The following is a 25,414-nucleotide window of genomic DNA, read 5'->3' on the forward strand; positions in this document are numbered from 1 at the left end:
CTACACTCTTGGTGGGAATGTAGTTTGGTGCAGCCATTATGGAAAACAATATGGAGATTCCTCAAAAAACTGAAAATAGACTCACATATGATCCAGCAATCCCACTTCTGGGCATATATCCACAGGGAACTCTAATTTGAAAAGATACATGCACCCCAGTGTTCATAGCAGCACTGTATACAATAGCCAAGACATGGAAGCAATCTAAATGTCCATCGACAGAAGACTAGATAAAGAAGTTGTGGTATATTTATACAATGGAATACTACTCAGCCATAAAAAGATTAAATAATGCCATTTGCAGCAACATGGATGGATCTAGAGATGGTCATTCTAAATGAAGCCATAAAGAGAAAGAAAAATACCATATAATATCACTCATATGTGGAATAAAAAAAAAAGACACTAATGAACTCATCTACAAAACAGAAAAAGACTCAAAATCTTATGTAGTAAACAATCTTATGATTACTAGGGGAAATGGGACAGGAAGGGATAAATTTGGGAGTTTGAGATTTGCAAATGTTAGCTACTATATATAAAATTGATTTAAAAAACAAATTTATTTTATACAGCACAGGGAACTATATTCAATATACTGTAATAACCTTTAATGAAAAAGACTATGAAAACAAATATATGTATATGCATGACTGGGACATTGTACTGTACACAGGAAATTGACACACTGTAACTGACTATACTTCAGTTAAAAAAAAAGTACCTGTGACCATAATGTTCAAAGCATTGTAACTTCTTTTGCATTGGATGATCACTATAATTTTTGATAAATATATGCCTGATCAAAACAACATAAATATAATACACATTTTCAAAGTTATAGCTCTATTAAGGCATAATTTACACACCATAATATCTAGCTTTTTAAAGTATTCTTTTCAGTGGGTTTTAGTGTACAGGATGGTTAATTTTATGTGTCAACTTGGCTAGGTCACAGTACCCAAATATTTGGTTAAATATTATTCTAGATGTGTCTGTAAAGGTATTTTTTAGATGAGATTAACACGTAAATCAAAAGAGTCTGAAGAGAGCAGAGTATCCTCCAAAATGTGGGTAGGATTCATCCAATCAGCTGAAGTCCTTAATAGAATAAAGACTGACCTCTACAGAGTGAATGCTGCCTTCAGACTCCTTGAGCTGCAACATCAGCTTTCTTAGTCTCCATGCTGTCAGCCTAACCTGCAGATTTTGGACTTGCCAGCCTCCACAACTGTGAGAGCCAAGTGCTTCAAATAAATCTTTCTCGCTACATATCTCATTGGCTGTTTCCTTAGAGATTTGTAATTAACATAATTAAAATTATTTCAGAACACTTTCATCATCTCCAAAAGAAACCTTGTAACCACTAGCAGTCACTCCCCATTCTCTCCTACCCCCAGTCACTGGAAACCATTAATCTACCTTGTATTTCTATGTACTTGCTTATTCTGGGCATTTCATATAGATGGAATCATAAAACATGTGGTATTTTGTGACTGTCTTCTTTCATATAACATGGTATTTTCATGATTCATCCATGTTGTTGCATTTCTCAGTACTTCATTTTTTATTATTGCCAAATAATATTCTATTGTGTGAATGTATCTCATTTTGTTTATCCATTTACTCACTGATGGAAACGTGGGTGCTTCTACCTTTTCGCTATTATGAACACTGCTGCTATGAACACGTGTATTTTTGTCTGGACATATGTTTTCAGTTCTTTTGGGTATATACTGAAGCACCAGAACTTTGGGTCTTCTGGGAAATCTATGTTTAACTTTTTGAGGAACTGATAAAATACTTTCTAAAGAGGTTTATCCACTTCACATTCCTACCAGGAATATATGAAGGTTCCCATTTCTTTATACCCTTATCAATCCTTTAATTAAAGTCATCCCCATGAGTGTGAAGTGACAGCTCATTATGGCTTTGATTTCCATTTCCCTAATGACTAATGATGTTGAGCATCTTTTCATATGCTTATTGGCCACTTGTGTATCTTTTCTGAAGAAATATCCATTCGAATAATTTACTCATTTAAAAAATTGTGTTGTCTTTTTATTATTGAGTTATAACAGTTTTTCATATATATGGGTTTTGGGATACAAGTCTATTACTTGATATACAATTTGAAAATGATTTTCTCATTATGTGGGTTGTTTCAGTTTCTTGATGGTTTTCTTTGAAGCACAAATGTTTTAATATTGGTAAGTCCAGGAGGGAGGGTATATAGCTCAGTGGAAGAGCGCATGCTTAGCATGCACAAGGTCCAGTCCCCAGTACTTCCATTAAAAACAAATAAACAAACAATACTGATAAAGTCCAATCTGTCTCTTTTTTCTTTTGTTGTACATGATTATGGTGTTAGATATCTAAGAAATTATTATTTAATCCAAGGTCACGAAGATTTACTCCTATGTTTTCTTGAGACTTTTACAATTTTAGCTGTTATATTTAGATTGCTGATCCACTTTTAGTTAACTTTTTTATATGGTGCTAGACAGAGATCCAGCTTTATCTTTTTATATGTGTGTATCCAGTTATCACAGAAACCATCTTTCAAAAAGATCATGGTGTTCCTCATTGAACTGTTACGGCACTGTTGTCAAAAATCAACTGACAACAAATGTAAGAGTATAATATACATTTTGATAAATGAGTATTTATCATAAAAAGTAAAATTTTATTTGAAATAGATTTCTCTAATGAGACAAAGAGACCTAAATTCATTAAAAATTTGAAATATATTATTGAATAACTCCATTGATAAGATACATTAGTATTTCACTTATATAACTATTTTATTCACTTAACTAATACGGCAAAGATAGAGATGAACCCAGGTCTGGCTGACCCCAAGTCATGCTCTTTGTTTACACAATACTGGAAGTGAGCTGCTTAAAACAGTTGACTGGCCTCTCTCCCTATCTTGTCTAAAATATTATCTGAGCAACAAAATATCACTGTCCAGAAAAAAAAATTCCATCTTGCAATAGCCTGATTTTAAGTCTTGTTTCATAGGAAAAAGACCCACTATTTGATAGTTTTGTCCACTATCTACTTACTTGCAGATCACTGAGTACAAGTTAGTCTTAATGAGAGACTGAAGTGGGGATTTAGAGAGAGGAAAATCTTTATTTAAATTAAGGGATTTCCATCCTCGACCTCTTAACCACTATTCATGCCAGATATGTGACAGAAATATTGGCATATCCATTATTCATTTCGTCTCCCTTGGGATTAACTAACTATCACCCCCTTGACTAGTTAGAGCTTTTTTCCAAGACATGACTTAGCCAATTTCCCATCTAGGACAAAACCAGTGAGACCAAAATGCTTGTATTTTCCTTTAAATGAGACTTTTAAACTACTTCCTATCTTCAAAGTCTATTTATCATTAGCAGATTCTAGGAAATAGCTAAATCTGCTGAGAATCTGCTTCCACTGCTATGACCTCACTACTAAAAACAAAAGGTTCTTTTGAAAGAACTTTGGCACTAAGCCTAGAGAATATGGAACTTACTCTAACCTTCCTTAAATAGGCTCTAATAGAGTTACCTGAGAATTAAACCCTGTAATTCTACGTTGTAGTTAAACCACCCTCCAGCCACTCAATACAGAATAATTAAGGCAAACGAATCTTTACCGTAGAATTACACTGTTGGTACTGGGCCCTCTTGGGAGAAAAAAACAAATTAGATAATCATAAGACACAGAAGAGCCCCATAGTCAAGAGGGTCAAGAGTCATAGTTGAAGAGAATAACAGAAGTATGGGATCAATGTTTACAACACAAGTAAGCTGCTCTTGGAAAAAAAACTGTCATCTATATTTAATAACATCCTAATTTCTCCTCTTCTTTCATTTGTATAACCAATATTTGTTAAACTTCTATTATATACCAAGTACTGGAAAATCAAAGAAGAATAAGAAAAACAAATGATCCTGTGCTCCCAGAGTTTATGATCTAATAAGGGAGACAGATTAGCAAATGAGTAAACAAATAAAATAATTTTAGATTATAGAAAGAAATAAACAGGGTGCTGTGATATAAAATACAGGTAAGAAGCATGTTTGGTAGGACAATCAGGAAGATAATTTTAAAGAAAATGATATTTAAGCTGATAATGACATTAAGCTCATCCTCAAAGGATGAGAAAAAACCAACCACGGGAGAAGTTCGATTAAGACCTTTTCAGGCATTTGTAATAATTAGCATGATGATCTTTTGGTAGGAAAGAGCTTGGTATGTTCTAGAATCTGAAACAAGAACCAGAATGATACAATACAGTGAATAAGGGGAAGATGGGGACAGACAGATGCAGAATGATGAGCTAGTCATGAACCAGATCATTCTTAAAAGTCCGGGTAAGGAGTTTATAGTTTACTCTGACGACAAGCCACTGAAAGGTTTTAAGTATGATTTAGTTTAAGTTATTAAATCATTTCTTTTTTTACTATGTGAAGAGTGGTTTGGAAGGGAGCAAGAATAGAAGTGAACAGATCTGTTAGAAGGCTATTGCAATAGTCCAAGCAAAAGATAATAGCGGCACAGATGTGAATGATGGCAGTGGAATTTGAAGAGAGGCAGGATACATTCCAAGGATGGAAATAAAAGAATTTGGTGGATGGACTGGATGAGGTGTTGGAACAATGAGAGAAATCCAGGACAACTTATAGGTATCCTTTACTTATCTGATAAGCTGGACAGCAGGATCCTGGAAAGTATTATTATCAAAATGCTAAACAAAGACTTGACATATTCTCCAACAATAAATAGAAAGATAAATCTTGCTCAATTTTCAAGCATATAAATGATCAGGAAAAGCAGTGGGTTCTCTTCCTTTGATTATTACTTATCTATAAATCATCTCCCTTTGAACACAGAAAACATTTGAAACTGAACTAATGAATAGCTGAGTTTTCTTAGATGACATACTTAGAGAATCAAATGCTACAGATAAAGTGTTGGTTATTGAAACTCCAGTGAATAAGATTTACTTCACTTTGACTCCTAGATGGTAAGAGAATTTGCAAAATTCTTCAGAGTGAATATAAATTAAATGGTCTGACCTCAAATGGAGATGTAGAAATAATAAGAGCACAAAGACATTTCACACAAATTCAAGAAATAACCATTTTTTTTCTCAGCAATAGACTATATATACTGAGTACTCACCAACATGAATGGGGGCTGGGAATAATCCATACTCATGTTCTCCTGGAGTGTATTCCAGCTTCTCTTTCTTTAATTGGATCAATCGGCTCTTTGGGCTATGATCAGAAAAGAATGAAAAACAGAGGCAGTGTAATTTCCTCTTGTGGTCAAATACAGAAAACAAATCATTGTATCAAGAGTATTTGTTTTAATGGTGATCCTTTTGTAATGTACAGAAATAGCAAATCACTATGGTGTGTGTGAACTAACGTAGTACTGTAGGTCATTTTACCTCAATTAAAAAAAAATGCAATACTATTTTGAGTTAAAAATCACTTTTATAAACACAAAAAGGAATGAACTTGGCTTCATGGTAATTTATGCAAAAATACTGGGGAGCTTTCGTTAACAATTTAAAAATGCTAATGTAATTCAATTGAGCTATAGATGGGATTTCATAAAGTACAAAAACTCCAAATTCACAATTTAGAATGTAATTTAAGAAAAGTATATCTACAAAATAAAAGTATGTTGTTTTTCTATAATTTTGAACCCAAACTACTCATTTCTTGTCAGTCTCCTAATAAAGGACAAAGAAAACTAACAAAATAACAAATGGTTTATATGTGTGAACTATTCTGTGTGACTTATTCTACATGTCATAAACAGTTGATTCAGTTGATTTATGTACATGTCTGGTTTGTAAACAAAATAGTGAACTGAGGGAAAAAGTATTTGTTTCAACAGTGTCTTAAATCTTAAATGCATATTTTTGAAGGGAGGGGTACTAAGTAGTTTCATGTATCTTAAAAATCTACATTTCTGGAATTGCCTTTTAGAAATTATACATAAGAAACAACCTTATTAGCATTCTCTAACAGTTTTATAGAAGGAAACTAGATTTCAGATCTGATCATAATGATTGCCTTATATATGGTTAATGACTCATAGTTTATAAAGTACTTTCACATATTATCATTTATGTTAATCCTGTGAAGTAGGTAAGAAATGTTAGCTGTAGTATACAGATTTAAAAACTGATTCTCTATAAGGATGGCTTGCTTTAATTTTAGTAGTAAGGAGATTCAAGATGAAAACCTCAGTTTCTTGCTCAACTCTTACCCATTATTCTCCTTATTTATTCTACAATGTCCCATAAGCATACCTCTTCCTCTCATCTTCCTGGTCTGTGTTTCTAATGAGGTCAAAATCTCAAGAGATTTCAGATATATATATATCTGAAAGAGGGAAAAAAAGAAGGGGAAAGAAGGAAATGAGAAAAAGAGGAGAGAAAAAAGGAGTTCAGGAGAGCCTCATAATCTACTCTGATTTTATTTTGACTTAAAGTTCCAGTAAATAAGGCAAGCTGGATATATTTCTCCATGAATTATGACATACTGCCTTTCAAAAAACAAGTCTAATCTATTATATTTTTTATGTATATTCATTTAAATTTTTTTTAATTATAGGTTACTACAAGATACTGAACATAGTTCCCCGTGCAATACAAAATAAACTTCTTTAGTCTATAGTATCTTATAACATGTAGGCATGCTGATATATGTGAGAAAATTGAGGCCCAGAGAATAAGTTATCTGCGGAACCTGAAGTTATTAGAAGACTTGTTCTTTCCAGTGAGTCATTCATTTAGTTATTCAGTAATTACTAAGCACTCATTAAGTCCAGGCCCTGTTCCAAGTGCTGAGAAATAGTGGTAAATAAGATAGTTCACATTCTACTTGGGTAGAAAGAGAACAAGGAAATAATAAAAACTAAGAAAACAAACAAACAAAAGTCAGAAAATAATAAATGTCAAGCAAATAATTAAAATGTGATGAACAGCAAGTAATTTGGGAAGGCTTTTCTAAGGAAATGGCATTAAGCTAAAATGTTACTGATAGAAGAGGATCTGGGAAATGGAGGAGGATCAGGCAGAGGAAATAGCCGGTATGAGATAAAAGTTTGAATGAGATTGGAGAATTAGAAGAAATGAAAGGAGGCTGAAGCAGTTCAGATGAAGTTAGAAACTAGGTCATGTGAAGTTTTTAAGGCAGTGTTAAGGAGTCTGGGAAACAGTTACAAAGAAGGAAAAGGAAGATATTAGACTGTTTAAAATATATCTAAAGATAAATTTTCTCATTTAAAGAAACCTACCCCAAAGAATGATTGTGAACAGAAAGATGGAATTTTTTTAACCCAATTAAAAATTTTATTTCTTCATCATCAATTTAAGTCAAAAAGATCAAGAAAACAACTATCTAGAACTAAGCACTCTGCATAAAAGGAAATTTGATCTACACTTTATTAGATTCAAGATTTACCCAAACTAATTAAACAGAGAACATAAAAGTTTTCATTTAGCTAACACAGGTATAAAAGCAAAACTGGCATTTTACCCTGCTGCCAACAGGGTAAGCAAGCACAAAACAGACAGTAGTCGGGGAAGAAAATACTTGGCATTCTGAACTGAATAAACAAGCAAAACCATACAAAAAAATTCAGGGTCACTTGTATAGTATTAGTCCCTCAAATAAATGATACCTTGAATACATCCTATCGATTACCGACTGACTCCCTAAAAAAATTAAATTTATTCTTGATTTTGCAATGCTGATGTCTAAGACACATGATATCACTATGGATATGATAATTATGTGAGAAATTATTTTCCTAGTTCTTAGCCAAGTCTGATTTTAGTTCTAATTTAGGCATGGCCATTTATTTCCCTGTTGGTTACAACAACATGGAAATTTCTCTCATTTTTTAAAATACTCTGTTCCATGTGAGCTCTGAGGAGTGATATATTAAGAGAGAATTTGGTTGTTTTGTTAGTTTGTCTTCAAGATTCTGAACACTCCTGGCATTTCCTGTGGTATTCATTTTTGTGCCAGTATCAGTTCAAATCACTCAGGAGAAAATCTTTATACCTGTAGGAATAAAGAATAGCCATTTCAGATATAGAAAAGCCATAACTTACAGTAAGGTTGACAGTATGTTTTTGTGATAGATGGCTGTACTAAACAGACTTTCAATCTGTGAAAAGTGAAAGGTGAAGCAGCAGGCACTGATGTAGAAGCTATAGTAAGTGATCCAGAAGATTTAGCTCAGATCATTAATGAAGGTGGTTACACCAAACAACAGTTTTTTTCAGTGTAGGAAAAAACAGCCTTATACTGAAAGAAGATGTCATCTAGGATTTCCATAGCTAGAGAGAAGTCAATGCTTGGCTTTAAAGCTTCAAAAGACAGGCTGACTCTCTTGTTAGGGGCCAATGCAGCCAGTGACTTTAAGTTGAAGCCAGTGCTCTGCTACCGTTCTGAAAATCCTAGGGCCTTTCTGAATTATACTGAATCTACTCTGCCTCTGCTCTTTTAAATGGAACAACAAAACACATCTGTTGACAATATGATTTACTGAATATTTGAGCCCACTGTTGAGACCTACTGCTCAGAAAAAAAGACTCCTTTCAGAATATTCCTGCTCATTGACAATGCACCTGGTCACCCAAGAACTCTGATGGAGATGTACAGTGAGATTAATTGTTCTTTTCATGCCTGCTTGCACAACATCCATTCTGCAGCCCATGGATCAAGGAGTAATTTCAACATTCAAGTCTTATTGTTGAAGAAATGCATTTCATACTGCTACAGCTAGCTGCCATAGATAGTGATTCCTCTGTTGAATCTGAGCAAAGGAAATTGGAAAACCTTCTGGAAAAGATTCCAGATGCCATTAAGAACATTTGTGGTTCATGAGAAGAAGTCAAAATATTAGCGTTAACAGGAGTTTGGAAGGAGTTGTTTCTAACCCTCATGGATGACTTGGAGGGGCTCAAGACTTCAGAGGAGGAAGTAACTGCAGATGTGATGGAAGTAGCAAGAGAACTAGAATTAGAAGGGGAGCCTGAAGGCGTGGCTGAACGGCTGCAACCTTGTGGTGAAACTGTCACGGATGAGGAGTTACTTCTTATGGATGAGCAAAGAAAGTATTTCCTTGAGATGGAATCTACTGCTGGTGCAGATGCTGTGAAAAGACTGTTGAAATGGCAGTGAAGGAGTTACAGTATTACATAAGCTTAGCTGATAAGGCAGTGGCAGGGTTTAAGAGGATTGACTCCAATTCTGAAAGAAGTTCTATGGGTAAAATGCTATCAAACAGCATTTCATACTGCAGAGAAAGGAAGAGTCAAGATGCAGCAAATTTCATTGTTGTCTTATCTTAAGAAATTGCCATAGCCACGCCAACTTTCAACAACCACCCTGATCAGTCAGATCAGAGGCAAGGCCCTCTAGCAGCAAAAAGATTACAACTCACTGAAGACTCATGATGGTTTGCGTTTTTTAGCAAATAAAAAGTATTTTTTAATTAAGGTATATACATTGGTTTTTTAAAAATATATAATGCAATTTACACACCTAACAGACTACACTATAGTGTAAACATAACTTGTACGTGTACTGGGAAACCAGAAACTTCGTGTGATTCCCTTTATTGGGATATTTGCTTTATTGCGGTGGTCTGGTACTGAACCTGCAATATCTTTGAGGTATGCCTATACACAAAATATAATACATAATATAAAGTGTTTTTTATGTTCCTGTTTAGAAAAACAACCCAGTTTTCCTTCCTATGTAGGAAAAAACCAGTTCTTCCCTATTGTGAGTTTCTTTCTTGTGTGTCTCCTCTCCTTACTTTGACACAGAACACTTGACTTCTGATATCTCTGGTCACTCAACGTGTGGAGGTTTTCCCTCACACCAATCAATTCTCTTCACACCAGCTGGATGTCCTAAAATTTAACTCAATTCTAACACTATCTACCTGGAGATGTTGTCAGATCCCAAAGGTTAAGGGCTAGGTCCCACAAGACTGCCCCACACCCTGCTTCAGATGTCAATCGCAAATATTATAGTAGGTCCCCAGGTTACCCAAAATTTATGTTCAGTCTAGCTACAAATTGGTGGTTCCCATGATCCCCTTTCTCAAGTCTGATTAATTTGTTACAGCCACTCACAGAACTCAGGGAAACACTTAAGTTTACCAGCTTATTAAAGCATATGATAAAGGATAGAAGTGAACATTCAGATGGAAGAGATGCATAGGGTAAAAAGTATGTGGGAAGGGGTGCAGAGCTTCCATGACCTCTCTGGGTGTGTATTCTCCTTCTATCTCCAACTGTTCACCAACGTGGAAGCTCTCTGAACTCAGTTATTACTGGGATTTTACGGAGGCTTCCTTATGTAGGCAGGATCAATTATTAACTCCAGTTTCCAAGCCCTCTCCCTTCTCTGGAGGATGTGAGAAGGGGATAAAAACTCCAAGCTTCTAATCATGGCGTGGTCTTTCTGATGACTAAGGGACATCTAGGAGCCTACCCAGAATTGCCTTATTAGAATAAAAGAGCTCACAGTGCTCTTATTACTCAGGAATTTAGAAGAGTTTTAGGAGCCCTGTGTCAGGGATGGAGCTAAAGACAAACATTAGAACAAGAGATGCTCTTAGTGTTCCTATCACTTGGGAATTTACAAGGATTTTAGGGGTTCTGTGGCAGAAAATGGGGGTAGAGACCAATACAAATTTTCTATTATCTTGTGGTTCCTATACTTTTTATGACCATGTAAATAATGTAGGTTCATCAAGACATATAATTGCATAAATCAAATTCATAACCATGAAAAATCTTACTTAATTTTATATGACAAGATCATTAACATGGAAAAGAAGTACACTTCATAAGCGTAAATGATACCTATAAAGTCCTGTTAGGAAACTGGCCTGCAATCTGTTCTATGGCTTATGGAATCCCGTAATTTAAAGGGAGTAAGTAATGTCAGTCTTTGCAGGTCAGGAACACTGAAATATATGGGGATTTTAAAGTAAGAGAATTTATAGCTCCTTCATGTGAAATTTGATAGAGGAGAGTTGGAAGGTTTTTGGTTCCTCATCTTGTAGAGGAATTAATAAGGGCAATAAAATACTTTTGACACATGATAGTAAATTAAAATTTTTACAAAGGTTTCCAACCAAAAGCTGATTCTAAAGAATTAGAAGTATTTTGCTCTAGTTGTAGTAATCATACCACAGAGATCTTTGCGTAATTAATCAATATTATATATTGTATATATTTAATATTATATATTAAATATATGTAAATAAAACTAGCCTTATTTTAAATGAAAGTAATGATACTGAATCAGAAAATTACTAAACAAATTTATGTGATAAAATCTTCACCTTAGAGGTAGAGACAATTACAAAGAGGAACTATGAAAGTAAAACTGACACTTTGGCACAATAGCCATTTTGGGTAAGTTATTAAATGCCTTAAAGTTTTGCCCCTAAGTTTTGCAATGCTGATATCTGAAGAGATGTCATGTTATGATCTTTGTGAATATGATAATCATGTGAGAAACTTGCTGGGTTTTCTCACCAAGAACAGACAAACTGTATACTTTTTTTTTTTTTCCACTGAGGCATTTTATTTCTGCGTATGTATTACATCCCTAGAAAAAGAATCCAAGGATTTTCCCTCCTGTGTGTTTTCACCTTGCTTCTTCATGGTCCATGACGCCAGCTGAGGTTGTCAGTACAATGAAACCAAACTGACGGGAAGGGAGCAGGTTATTCTGCCATTTTTCTAGATCTTTGAGGTGCACATCAAATCTGGGGCTGATCACTCCGCACTTATTTAGCCTGCCTGTGAGGTTCATAACAATTTTCCCAGCTCTGTGATCATCAATGATTTCAAATTCACCAATATAACCATGCTTCATCATCACAGTTAGAAACCGGACAGTGACTTTGGAGCACAGCCTAATAAGAACCTGGCGTTTGCCTCTCTTTTCGGCATTGTTGATGCTCTTGAGAGCATCAGCCAGGACGTTCATGTGCATCATTATGGTGGCATGGAAAGATGGCGGAAAGAGTATACTTGGTATTTTCATGTATGTGTTTCACTGAAATACCTATTATATTTTTTCATATGAAGAGTATTTCTTTTAAAGCCCAGATTAGCTTGCAAAACTTTTTTGAAATTACGCATTTTTCATTTTCTTTGCTCTAGTGTTCCTTAGACAAAGATAAGCTTAATTAAACTTATTTTGGTTTTTTTTGTTGGCTGATTATAGAAATGACTCAGAATAAGTTCTAAATGCTAATAGATTAGCTAGACACTGTTCATAGTAAATGGCAGAGAAACAACTTGGGGACAAACCTTCAGATTAAAAAATGTACTTAAAAGTTTAAGTCACATTGGTGACAAAAGCAGTTTCCACAGTGTAGCTGGAATTCAAAAAGCAAATGAAAGCCTTTCTTTGAATCCTGTACTATATTTTCAGTGAATACAGTCACTAAAATTTTGAACAGCATTCTACAATCTGTTACATTAGCTAAAAGACAATATTACTAAAACATTAAAACACAAAACAAAGTCAAGCAGAGTAGACTTTTCATCAAAGACAAAATGGGCAATGGGAAATCAACTGCAAATTCCTAAATATAAACATTGGCGAGCTAAGAAATCAAAAGCAATATCTGTCATAATACTATTCATTCACAAATTTAGCTACTCATGTTCATAGTCATTCTGATATGAAAACTATGAACTAATCACTCAGATATGAGAACTATGAAGTAAAAGGCAATAAATGCTATGCTATGCTATAGGAATTGCTGGTAAGAAAAAAATTAGTTGGATTTACAGGTGACTTTTAAGAAATAAAGTATTGTTCTTATAAAATTCTTTCATCTAGAATCAGGAAGAATAGAAAATTTGCATGGTATATATCACAAAATAAGAGTACAGGTTAATTTGGGTATGTCTCATTTTAGTCAAACATTATTTACATACTAACTTGCAATAAAATTGGTACAAACAGGATATTTAGGCTGACCTTGTGCTTTCCTTGACCTACCCCTGAATCAGCCATTTCTCCAAGGAGCTTTATTCAGTTCCTCTGAGTGGAAAATGGTATTGAGAAACCAAACTCTATACACTGAGTATGCTCATGACTTGTGGGATATCCCTGCTTTTAGGCTCTTTCAGAAAGCTAACAGAGCTGAAGAAAAAAGGGAATTTCATATGGTTCAATGATAAACAAATAAATAATGTATGTATGGATTCTGCTTCAAGATGGAGATGAAGGAGGATCCTGCTATTGTGGAAAACAGTACGGAGATTCCTCAAAAGACTAAAAATAGACTTACCATATGACCCAGCAATCCCACTCCTGGAGGGAACTCTAACTGGAAAAGATACATGCACCCTAATGTTCACAGCAGCACTATTTACAGTAGCCCTGACATGGAAGCAACCTAAATGTCCATCGACAGATGACTAGATAAAGAAGCTGTGGTATATTTATACAATGGAATACTACTCAGCCATAAAAATGAATAAAATAATGCCATTTGCAGTAACATGAATGGATCTGGAGATCATCATTCTAAGTGAAGTAAGCCAAAAGAGAAAGAAAAATACCTTGGCACAACATTGTAAAATGACTACAACTCAATAAAAAAAGTTAAAAAAAAAAAAAAGAAAAATACCATATGATATCACTTATATGTAGAATCTAAAAAAAAAAAAGAGGACACTAATGAACTCATCTACAAAACAGAAACAGATTTGGAGACACAATAAACAATCTTATGGTTACCAGGGGGGAAGAGGGTAGGAAGGGATAAATTGGGAGTTTGCAAATATTAACTACTATATATAAAGATAGATAAAACACATATTTCTTTTGTATAGCCCAAGGAATTATATTCAATATCTTATAGTAATCTATAATGAAAAAGAATATGAAAACAAGTTTTTTTTAATGATACAAAGATACTTTTATTTTAAACACTCAATGGTTTATCAAAAGCCTCATAATATCTGCTTTGATCCTAGATTAAAAGAAAAAATAAATTACTATAGACAATTTTAGGACAGTGTGGAAAATATAAGTATGGGTTGTATATTAAATGATATTACTGATAAACTGCTTATTTTCTTAGACACGAAAATGGTATTGTGCTTAGGTAGGAGAGTATCCTAGTTCTTAGGTGATAATTACTAAAATGCATAGGGGTGAATTCTTGCAACTTTCAAATTTTTCACGTGTGTTTGTGTGTGTGTGTGTGTGTGTGTGTGTGTATAGGAAGACATGAAGCAAATGTGGCAAAATGTTGCTAAATTTAGGTAGGGTATATGAGTGTTCGTTTTGCCGCAGATTTGAGTACTTAGAAAAAAAACAGGTCAAACTGGGAAGGTAGTGCCATTGCATATAAGATTAGCTGATCTGAGCCTTAAGGGAGGTGAATTAGGTAATTTCTAAGATATGTTCAGGTTGGAAAATGCTAATATTGTGTTCTTGCTCAGAAAAAGTGACTACACATCTATTACCAAAGGTGTTTTTAAAAAGTATTACTTCACTTCCCAAATTTCTAGTTTATAAATAGAAATACTATCATTACTATAGTAACGATATTGTTTGTAATTTCTACACTTTAAAACATTAATTCCCAATTTCCATCAAAAAATTGTATTTTCCTATCTCTTTCTTGAATTCTGATAGTATTTATAGTTTGAGACATACACTCCCTAAGGGAGGGACTAGAAATCTTTAGTTTTAAAAAGATCCCCAGGTAGTCCTTACACTGACTTTGAGAAAACATTAGATAGCGTAATGTCTAAGGATAGTTTAAAATTCAGTCTTTTTTCTCTAACAACTAAAACTTCTTGGGGAGAAAGGTCTTGTGAGGTGCCTAGAACAAAGTTCGGCAACTCTGCAATATGGAGTAAGTTCTTATTAAACTGGCTTTCTAAAATTTATGAAACTTTTCTTTTTAGTGACTATTTTATTTTGTTTTAGGGGTTAGTTAAGGAGCAGTAAAAACTGAACTAGGTGGCAAAGAGATATTTCACAGGCTCTAATAAATTCCTTTTTGTTTTACAATGTCCCATTCAGAAATTCCTTCTACGATGATAAGAATGCTGTCTCAATAAACTCCCATCTATTAACACCAAAAAATCATGGCTTCTAAGTTAGACTATGTCATTCTCTGGTTTAAGTAACAGATTTGAGGGATATTTCTCAAGCTGAGGTAATAGATTTCCTACAAAGTTGGGATATACATTTTAAAAATTAGTCATTTTTCAAATTATGATAAAATACACATAAAATTTCCCACTTTAACAAATCTTAAGTGTGCAGTTCAGCAGCATTAAGCACATTTACACTGTTGTACAACCATCAACGTCATCCATCTATAGAACACTTCATATTGTAACACTGAAACTCTGTACCCATGAAATAGTAACTGCCACCAGCTCCTTGCAACCACCACTCTTCATTCTATCTCCATGCACTTGACTACTCTAGGTACCTCTTGTAAGTAGAATTGAATAGTATTTGTCTTTTTGTGACTGGCTCATTTCACTTAGCTTAACATTTTCAAGGTTCATCCGCATTGTAGGAGGTGTCCAAATTTCCTTCTTTTTAAAGGCAGAATAATATTCCATTGTATGAATGGGGATATAATTTTCTAGTACCTTAAATCCTGTTACTTATTGAAGTATATTAAATCTTGTTATCTATTAAGCCCATCAGGCCTGTCTGAAAGAACAGTCAAGTCAGAAATAGCAATTTTAATGAAGCAACTTTATTATCACTAGAGGGAGCTAGAGAAACACAGCTGTTGCCTATTCAATGCCAGCTACAAATACCTTCCTTAGCCATAAAACTGGACATAACCAAGCTTCTATTAAAAAATAGAACAAAATGTAAATGTGGTCATGGACTCCCTCTCAACGCTTCTCCATTCCTAAGTGACAGACTGAGTTTTCATAAATCATGATTTATAATTCCTGAGAATATACACAGGTGATGGCCTGATAGGTCCTACTCCACATTATGAACCAAATCACATGTGGAGAGTTCTTTAATCATCTCTGTTAATGAAATCTTTATTTATTATTATTAAAAATGGCTTTTAATTTTTTTCTAGGAAAAAAGAGGCAAGAGGCCCTTATAGATTAATCATGGGTGACTGCAGAGAAAGGAGTATAGAAAAAAGGATTTAAAAGACAAATGCATGAAAAATAATTATAAATATATGTTTTAGGGCATAAAATGAATACAGATGTAATCTGTAACATCAATAACATAAAAGGAAGGTATGGAGCTTTACAGAAATAGTATTTTTGCATGTGACTGAAGTTAGATTGGTATCAATTCGAATTATAGTTATATCTTTAGGAAGTTATATGTAATCTCCATAGTAACCACAGATAAAACAGTTGTAGAATATACACAAAAGGGAATGAGAAGGGAAGCAAAACAGGTAACTACAGGATCAACTAAGTACAAAAGGTGGCAGTAATGGAGGAAATGAGGGACAAACAGCTATGACATATGGAAAACAAAATGACAAGTCTAAGCCCTTCCTTATTGGTAATTACTTTAAAAGTAAATGAATGAGACTCTATAATCAAAAGGTAGAGAGCAGCAAAATGGATAGAAAACATGATATAATTATGTAAATTCTGTCTACTAGAGACTCGTTTTTAGATCCAAAGATATAAACAGGTTGAAAGTGAAAGGATAGGGTGTTCTCCTTATTTCTGCAAATAATAATTCCTTCCTTCTTTCTCAGAAAAAAAAAAAAAAAGAAAGAAAGAAAGAAAAGAAAGTGAAAGGATGGAAAAAGATATTCCATACAAATAGTAACTGAGAGAGATAGGAAGGCTATACTAGTATCAGACAATAGAGACTTCAAGTAAAAAACTGCTACAAGAGACAAAGAAAAACATTAAATATTGACAAAAGAGTCCATTCATCAAGAAGCTATAACGATTATAAAAAAGTATTCACCAAACATCAGAGGACCCAAAATGTTTGAAGACATTTGACAGAACTGACAGAATTGAAGGGAGAAATAGACAACTGTACAATAATAGTTGGGAGACTTCAATTTACCAATTTCAATAATGGTTAGAACAACCACACAGAAGATCAATAAGGATTAGAATAACATTATAAACCAATCAGATCTAACAGAAATAGATATACATACAATGGAATATTATTCAGCCATAAAAAGGAATGAAGCTCTGATACATGTTACAACACGAATGAACGTTAAAGACTTATATTAAATAAAATAATCCAGACAAAAAAGCACAAATATTTTATGATTCCACTTACATGGGGTACCTAGAAGAGGCAAATTATAGAGACTGAAAGTACATTAGACATTATTAGGGACTGGAGGGTAAGGGAGTGGGGAGTTTTTGCTTAATTATTACGGAGTTTCTGTTTAGGGTAATGAAAAATTTTTAGAAATAATGGTAATTGTTGTGAATTGTTATGAACACACTAGAAATAGTTTGTTGTTGTGTGGTGGGAATATTGTGAATATAACTGATACCACTGAAGTATAAACTTAAAAATGATTAAAATGGCAAATTTTGTTATAGGTATTTAATAATTAAAAAAAATAAAATGTAATACCACTGACTTATACACTTGAAATGGGTTAATTGTATGATATGTGAATTACATCTCATTAAAACTTTATTAAAAAAAAAGAGGATAGGATACATCCTCTAGGAAATGGGTAAAAACTCTTTGGGAGAATGAGGTGCAGAAGAAACAACTATGATTTATTACTGCGTGCCTATTAGATGCCAATCATTTTACATATACCATCACACTTAGGTGGCAGTGGATGAAAAACTAGAATTCATATTTTAGAAATAAAAGAATTCAGTTTGAGACGATAAAAAAGTTCTGTAGGTGAACAGTGGTGATGTGTGCATAACATGGTAACATACTTAATGCTACTGAATAGTGCACTTAAAATGATTAAAATGGTAAATTTTATCCCATGTATATTTAACTGCAATATATTAATTAATTAAAAATTTAAAACATTAAGCTACTTTTGCTTTAAAAACTTTCCTTGGGACATTGGTCTTGGCAATGATTTTTTGGATGTGACACCAAACGCAAAGGCAAGAAAAGCAAAGATAAACTAAAAAGCTTCTGCACAGCAAAGGCCACCATGAGCAAAATGAAAAGGCAATCTACTTAATGGTAGAAAATATTTTGCAAATTATATCTGATAAAGGGTTAGTATCCAAAATAACTCATATAACTCAATAGCAAAAAGACAAACAATCTGATTAAAAAATGGGCAGATGGCCTGAACAGTTTTCCAAAGACATACAGAAGGCCAACAGGTGCATGAATCTATGTTCAATACTACTAATCATCAGGGCAATTCAAAACAAAACCACAATGCACTATCACCTCACATCTGTTAGAATGGCTATTATCAAAAAGACAAGACATAACAAGTGTTGGTGAGAATGCAGAGGAAAGAAAACCTCTGAGCACAGTTGGCAGGAGTGTAAACTGGTGCAGCCACTATGGAAAGCAGTATGGAGGTTTTTCAAAAAATTGAAAACAGAACTACCACATGATCTAACAATTCCACTTCTGGGTATTTGTCTTAAGAAAAAGAAAACACTACCTTGAAAAAATATCTGTACCCTTATGTTTACTGTGGTGTTATTTACAATAGCCAAGATAGGGAAACAACTTCAGTGTCCACTGACAGATGAATGGATAAAGAAAATGTGATATATATGTATATATACAAACACACATACACAACAGAATATTATTCAGCCATAAAAAAGAATGAAATCCTGTCATTTGTGACAATACAGATGGACCTTGAGGGCATTATGGTAAGAGAAATAACTCAGACAGAGAAAGACAAGTATCATATGATCTCGCTTATATATGGAATATAAAACAAAAGAACAACAACAACAAAAAACCCAAACCAAGCTCACAGACACAGACAACTGTATTTATGTTTGCCAGAAGTGGGAAATGGAATGTGAAATGGGTGAAGGGAATCCAAAGGTACAAACTCCAATTATGAAATATTTTAAAAACCTATAATGGCTTATATAAAAATGAATAACCTTGCAATTTCTCAGTACCATTTTGTGACTCAAAAACAAATTCCTACAGCATGGAGGATTTTTAGAGCAGTGAAACTATTCTCTGGTACTATAGTAGTAGACACATGTCATTATACATTTATCAAAATCTGTAGAATGTACAATACCAAAAGTGAACCCTAATGCCTGCTATGAACTTTGGGTGATAATGTGTCAATACAGGTTCATTGATTGTAATAAATGTACCACTGTGGTACAGGATGTCTATAGCATGGGAGGTTGTGCATGCATAAGGGCAGAAGGTATATGCAAACTCTCTATACCTTCCAACAATTTTGTCATGAACCTAAAACTACTCTAAATAATCATTTATTAATTTAAAAAACAAAACAAACAGAAACCCCTCCAAATTGCTACCAACAAAAAACAGCAAGCCCACAAAAATATATTGGCTTCACACCTTGTAAGAATGCACACCTGTATAATTTGATCAATGTTTTAAAAAATATTCTAAAACAAACCATTTTCTTCCTATTTCTATGAGGTGAAGGAGCTAGTTCCAATATAAACAAGGTCCATTTTAGAGTGAAAGACTTTTGTCTGACAGGGGCATTTTTAAACACTGATGTGGCTCATAATACTGGTCTTTTGATGCAGTTTATTGTTAATTTCCCATTTTAAAAAATTTAAACCAGAAAAAGCAGATTAGCAAAAATAGAAATAAAACTTGAATTTTATTTTTTAGCAGAAAATTTGATAGATGTATATTTCTGATTTCTCCATTCAGCAAAAACATTGCTTTAAAATTGTAACTGTATTTATTAGATCTTCCCAAAATGCATTTTCATTTTCTCATTTGTGGTAACAGAATGCTAACTTTTTTTCAGATTGTCATCTGAAATAATGACCTTTATTTCCCAGCCTTATCTGTGGCTGAAGTGTGGTTACATGACTTCTGGTCAATAGCTATAAATGAGGTTTCTGAAGTTTCCTTTCATAGTTAGATTGGCTGCTATAACAAATTACCACTCACTGTGTGGTTTAAACAACAAACTTATTTCTCACTGTTCCAGAGGCTGGGAAGTTCAAGATCAGGGCCAGGTTCTGGTGAGAGCCCTCTTCCTGGCTTACAGATACTATCTTCTTGTATCCTCACATGGTAGAGAAAGAAATCATCTCTCTCTGTGTCTCTTCTTATAACAGTGTTAATTTCATTCAGGAGGGCTCCACCCACATGGCCTAATTACTTCCCAAAGGCCCCATCTCCAAGTATCATCTGCAGATTAGGGTTTCAATATATGAAATTCAAGGGGAACAAACTCAGATCACAGTGTTTCCTTACAAAGAAGGGGCATGCTTTTAACTTCCTCTTTTCTACTCTCTGTAATGAAGACCTTATGGCTGGACCCCAGCAGTTATGTTGTAAGAATAGATAACCAGAGGAACACAAGCTTAGTGATGAAATGGAAGAGCAGGAAAAAAAGGAATCTAGGTCTCTGAAGACACTGTGAAGATACCATATTAACCTTGAGCTGTGTACTTCACATTTTTTAAATTAAAAGAAAATAAATGTTTATCTTTAAAAAGTCTTGGTTATTTGACAGGATTTCCTATTATTGGCAGCTGAAACTAAGCTTAACTAATAAAACATTTTCATGATGAAAGAAGCAAAAATAGAGTGCAAAGAATTTATGTGGTACCTACCTCAGTGGCAAATCAATGAAAAATCTCAGTGCAAAATAAAGTCTGGTTTTTATGATGACCACTTTAACCACACCAAGTGAGATGCAACTCTAAAATGTAACTTCTTAATGTAATTTCTTTCAATTTCATTCTTGTCTTGCCTAAATTCAGACCCTCATAACCTTTTGATGGATACTGTTTGGATGGATACTGAGTTTTGAGTTTCTGCCATTAGTAACTCCCCCATTCAATTCATTTTCCATTCTGTTGCCACAGTTATCATCTTCTTTATTTTTTTCAAAGTTATCACCTTAAAACACAAAAATGTACTTTTCACTTTTTTCTAAAATTTCCTATGGCTTAGTGGGATAAATATCTTAGAGTCAGTAAAGTACATAGTCTTGTGGTCCCTATCACACAATGCTCATTTTCCACACCACCACTACATTTCAGAAACACTGAACTTTTCAATTGTTCTAATATATGAAAAATCTTTGCATCCTAGTATGTGCCTTGGTACATACTAGTCTCTCTAACTGGAATGCCCTTCTCCATCTTGCAAATTACTACTGGACCTCCAAAACCTAACTCAAGTATATTCTGTGAGCTCAATGATATAGTTAGTTGGTATCTCTTTGGGGCTTTAAAAATTCTCAATTAGAGTACTTATTAAGCTGGACTTTCACAAGGGAATATTAAGTTCTTAAAAGTAAAGCGTATTTTACTCATCTGGTAAAGTGCTTGGAACACAGAAAGCATTTAACAAATGAGGAATGAATATAGAAAATCATCAAGATTATTTTAGATATACATATAGTGCCTTTTATTTTTAATTAACAAAAAAGGCACCATTAGAATGAAACTATAGAAATGTAATGTAGAAAGGCAGAGAGAAGATAAAGATCAGGGGAAATAATTATCCCCAAACAATGTATCATGAGTACGGTGAACACTGAGGTATTTGTGATGAGATTCGTATTTGTGTATATTACATTTATATTGGGTTTCTTTTTTTGATAGTTACAGTATTACTTAAAACATGGAAGAATAACGGTCTTTAAAGGATGTCAGCTGATAAGTACCACTACTTACTCTGTAGTTTTGTAAACATCAGAATACAGCCCTGCTTTCTGATACTTCTTCTTTGGGGGACGTGGGGCCTTCTTTTCTCTTGGGATGAGAGAAAGCACAGGCTGCAAGGTACTTTCAGGTTCGGGAGGTTTGGCTGGGGTTTCAGGACTGGGAATCTCAACTGCTGCTTCAGTAAAGCTAGAAAGAGAAGTTTAAAGATAATTTTATGGTGAAAAAATTTTTTTCCTACAAATGATTATCTATTTAAAAAAAACATCACAGCAATTAAAAAAAAAAAAAAAGAGATATGGGGACTTCCTCATCTGGTCAAGATACCTGACTTGTCCTCCTGACAGAAACTATTAGAAACAGAGCAAACTACTATAAACCTGGAGAAATTTTATGAAACAATTATCAGACGTTGGACAACAATTAGTTCAGCACTGTGAGCCCTGAGAAAACTGGGGGGGGGGGGGGAGAAAGAGATGATATCTATAAGCACTCTGCCTTTATAAGAAGGGCTAGAGTAGAGGAAGTAGAACCAAAGCAGAGAATGGCCAACTTAATGAGTTGAAAAGAGAGATGAGAGTATGGAGAGGTTGACATAGCTAGGATCTGTGAGGCAGAGTGCTAGAGTGGAGAAAGCTATGGAGAAAAGTAACTCTAGAAATCTGTGTACAGGTCTCCTTTAGTATTTTGCTAAATACTAAGTTTGTGTGTATGCTGGGTAAAATTCCATAAGCCTAGACAAAGAATCACCAGAGTATTATAACCCAAACAATTTCCAGAGCTCGCACACGATGGTATATATTTGCATTTCACTAGGGAGAAAAAAAGACATTGTCCAACACTGGGGCATTCAATAAAGATCCCAGAGGGTAATATTACCCATTTTCATAGTTTCCAATTATCTCTGGAATAAAAGCCAGTCCTAATAGAGGTTAAAACTTATCTCCAAAAGAATCCAAGCTGATCCAGAAGTAACTAAACTGCCTAACAAAATAAAATCAAACACACAGAAAAGAACAAAAAACAGACACAGAATAATGTAACATTTACAATACTGCAAAATTCACAAGGAAATAAAAAAGAGTGATGGTCAAAATTTTTCCAAATTTGATAAAAAGTATGAATTCAAAGTTCCAGGAAGCTAAAGAAACCATAAGCAATATAAATTCAAATAAAACAAGTATGGTATATCATAATAAACTTGCTGAAAACTAATGATGAAGAAAATAAAAGGAGCCAGAGAAAAAATACACAATCTATATAAGTGTACAAAAATAAGAATAAATGCAGATTTCATGTCTGAAACAATACAATCTAGAAAGTAAGGAAAAGACATCCATTAAGTGCTTAAGGAGGAGGGGTGGGGGTAAAGCCTGTCAAAAGAGAATTCTAAATCAATCAGAGATAACTTAAAAAATTAAGGTGATTCCAGTTTCAGGCAAAGATCTAATCGATACTCCTACCTATCTTCCCATTAAGTACAGCTAAAAGTACCCTGGAAATTATATATAAAATAAACATAAGCAAACAGATCGGCTAGGCACCTTGGAACCTAAGCAATGATATATAAAGGAATTTCCTAGATTTTTTTTTTCCTCACACTTAACGGTGAAAGACTGAATACAGTTTCTCTAATATCAAGGACAAGACAAATATCTGCTTTTGTCACTTAAATTCAACATCAGAGCAAAGGTCCTAGCCAGTGCAAAAGGGCAATAAGAAAAAAAATGGAGAAGTTTAAGTCCTCCAATTTTCTTCTTTTTTAGAAGACTATTTTGGCTATTTGGGATCCCTTGAGGTTCTTTGTAAATTTTAGGATGGATTTTACTATTTCTGCATAAAGTATTATTGGAATTTTGATAGGGATTGCACTGAATATGTAAATCGCTTTGGGTAGTACTGATATCTTAACAATATTAAGTTTTCCAAACCATGAACACAGGCTTTCTTTCCACTTATTTATGTCCTGTAGGCTTTCTTTCCACTTGTTTATGTCCTGTATAATTTCATCCAACGTTTTGTAGTTTTCAATGCAGAACCCTTTGGTCTTCCTGAATTTATTCAATGGAATTGTTTTCATAATTACCTTATTTTTAATTATTAGTGTATAGTAATACACTACAATAACTAATTGTTAGTGGATAGAAATGCAACTGATTTTTGCAAATTGATTTAGTATTCTCAACTTTGCTGAATTCGTTTATAGCTTTAATAGTTTTTCTGTGTGGAATTTTTAGGATATTCTACATATAAAATCAGGCCATCTGTGAGCAAAGTTAATTTTACATTTTCCTTTTCAATTTGGATGCCTTTTACTTCTTTTTCTTGCCTAACTGCTCTGGTTAACAATTTCATTACAATGTTGAACTGAAGTGGCATAGTGGGCATCCTTTCCTACTTCCTGATTTTAGAGGAAAAGCTCTATCTTCACCACTGAAATTTTAGCCTTAAGTTTTTAATATATGGCCTTTATCAGGTTGAGGTAAGTTTTCATCATGAATATACTAGATTTTTGTCAAAACTTTCTTGGCATTTATTGATATGACCATGTGATATTTCTTCTTTAGCCTGTTAATATGATGGACTACATTAATTGATTTTTGAATCTTGAACGAGTTTATTTTTTATTTTTTATTTCTGAACCAGTTTTATGTAATTGAGATAAAATCTTACTTGTCATGAGATGGCTTGATTGATTTAATAATTTAATTTATTATTTTTTCCTGTTCTCCCTACCAGTCAAATTCATTTCTGCTTCTGTGCCTTATCTTATGATTCTTTCTATTGCAATAAAAAAAGTCTTCTTTTCTGCTTATAAATATATTATCTACACATATAAATTCTTTAAGTGCCACGTTTTTCCAAGTGCTATCTGTAGACCATATACATCAGAATCGCTTTGGGAGCTTATGTAAGAAATGCAAATGCCTACTCAGAATTTTAAAAATTCCTATTATGAATGTCTGAGATGGACACTTCCTAACGTTGCTGGTCCCTGATATCCCACACTGGGCACTCTCATTACAAAAGCATCCGTCTCATCCCACTTGGGCTCTGACACCTTAGGCTGGGTTGATATTCTCTCCCCATCACCCCATAACCCAACTCCTCATCCCATTAAGGCTCCAACACCCAGCTCAGGGTCATGATAGTTTCCATATGGGTATTTAATTTATGACTTTAAGACTGAATTTTTCAGGAAAGAAAAGAGAAAGAAGAGGTAAGGCATTTTAAAATATGGTTTTATGATATATTTATCTACACCATTATAATATAATACACTGTTTAGTTTTTATAGCTTTTTTTTTGCTTTATAAAAACAGTATCAGCTAGTATATAATTTTTAGGGACTTATTTCTTTCACTTAATCTTGTTTCTAAGACTTTTTCATTATCATTGCATGTCAGCTGTAATTCATTAATTTGTATTACCATATCCATATTGCATCGTAATGAACAACTAAAATGTGCTTATTCTTTTTCTTGTTCATCTGGGATATTTCCAGTTTCTATATATTATAACCAG

The 25,414-nt window shown here is 33.8% G+C and overlaps 2 protein-coding genes across 6 annotated transcripts in view; both read right to left on the bottom strand.

Moving 5' to 3' along the window:
- ASH1L (ASH1 like histone lysine methyltransferase) overlaps nucleotides 1-25,414 on the bottom strand; it is a 152,448-nt gene that overhangs the window by 41,567 nt on the left and 85,467 nt on the right. For 4 of the 5 annotated variants that reach the window (XM_031436128.2, XM_010979712.3, XM_031436127.2 and 1 more), the window contains 2 exons: nucleotides 21,902-22,078; nucleotides 5,182-5,276 (listed from right to left, as the gene is read on the bottom strand). In XM_031436128.2, the coding sequence (XP_031291988.2) occupies nucleotides 5,182-5,276; nucleotides 21,902-22,078 (272 nt within the window). The remainder of the gene's footprint in view (nucleotides 1-5,181; nucleotides 5,277-21,901; nucleotides 22,079-25,414) is intronic. The other variant, XM_010979719.3, reaches the window with a different exon arrangement.
- LOC105088774 (small ribosomal subunit protein uS8-like) lies at nucleotides 11,483-12,200 on the bottom strand. The gene has a single exon (XM_064477640.1). It carries the CDS (start codon nucleotides 12,102-12,104, stop codon nucleotides 11,703-11,705), a length of 402 nt encoding a protein of 133 aa, XP_064333710.1. The 5' UTR covers nucleotides 12,105-12,200; the 3' UTR covers nucleotides 11,483-11,702.

This window comes from Camelus dromedarius, chromosome 23 (assembly GCF_036321535.1).
Source record: "Camelus dromedarius isolate mCamDro1 chromosome 23, mCamDro1.pat, whole genome shotgun sequence".
NCBI classification, from domain to species: Eukaryota; Metazoa; Chordata; class Mammalia; order Artiodactyla; family Camelidae; genus Camelus; species Camelus dromedarius.

Excerpts from the sequence above, each read along its gene's own strand:
- LOC105088774 (XM_064477640.1), bottom strand. The coding sequence starts at position 12,104 with ATGAAAATACCAAGTATACTCTTTCCGCCATCTTTCCATGCCACCATA.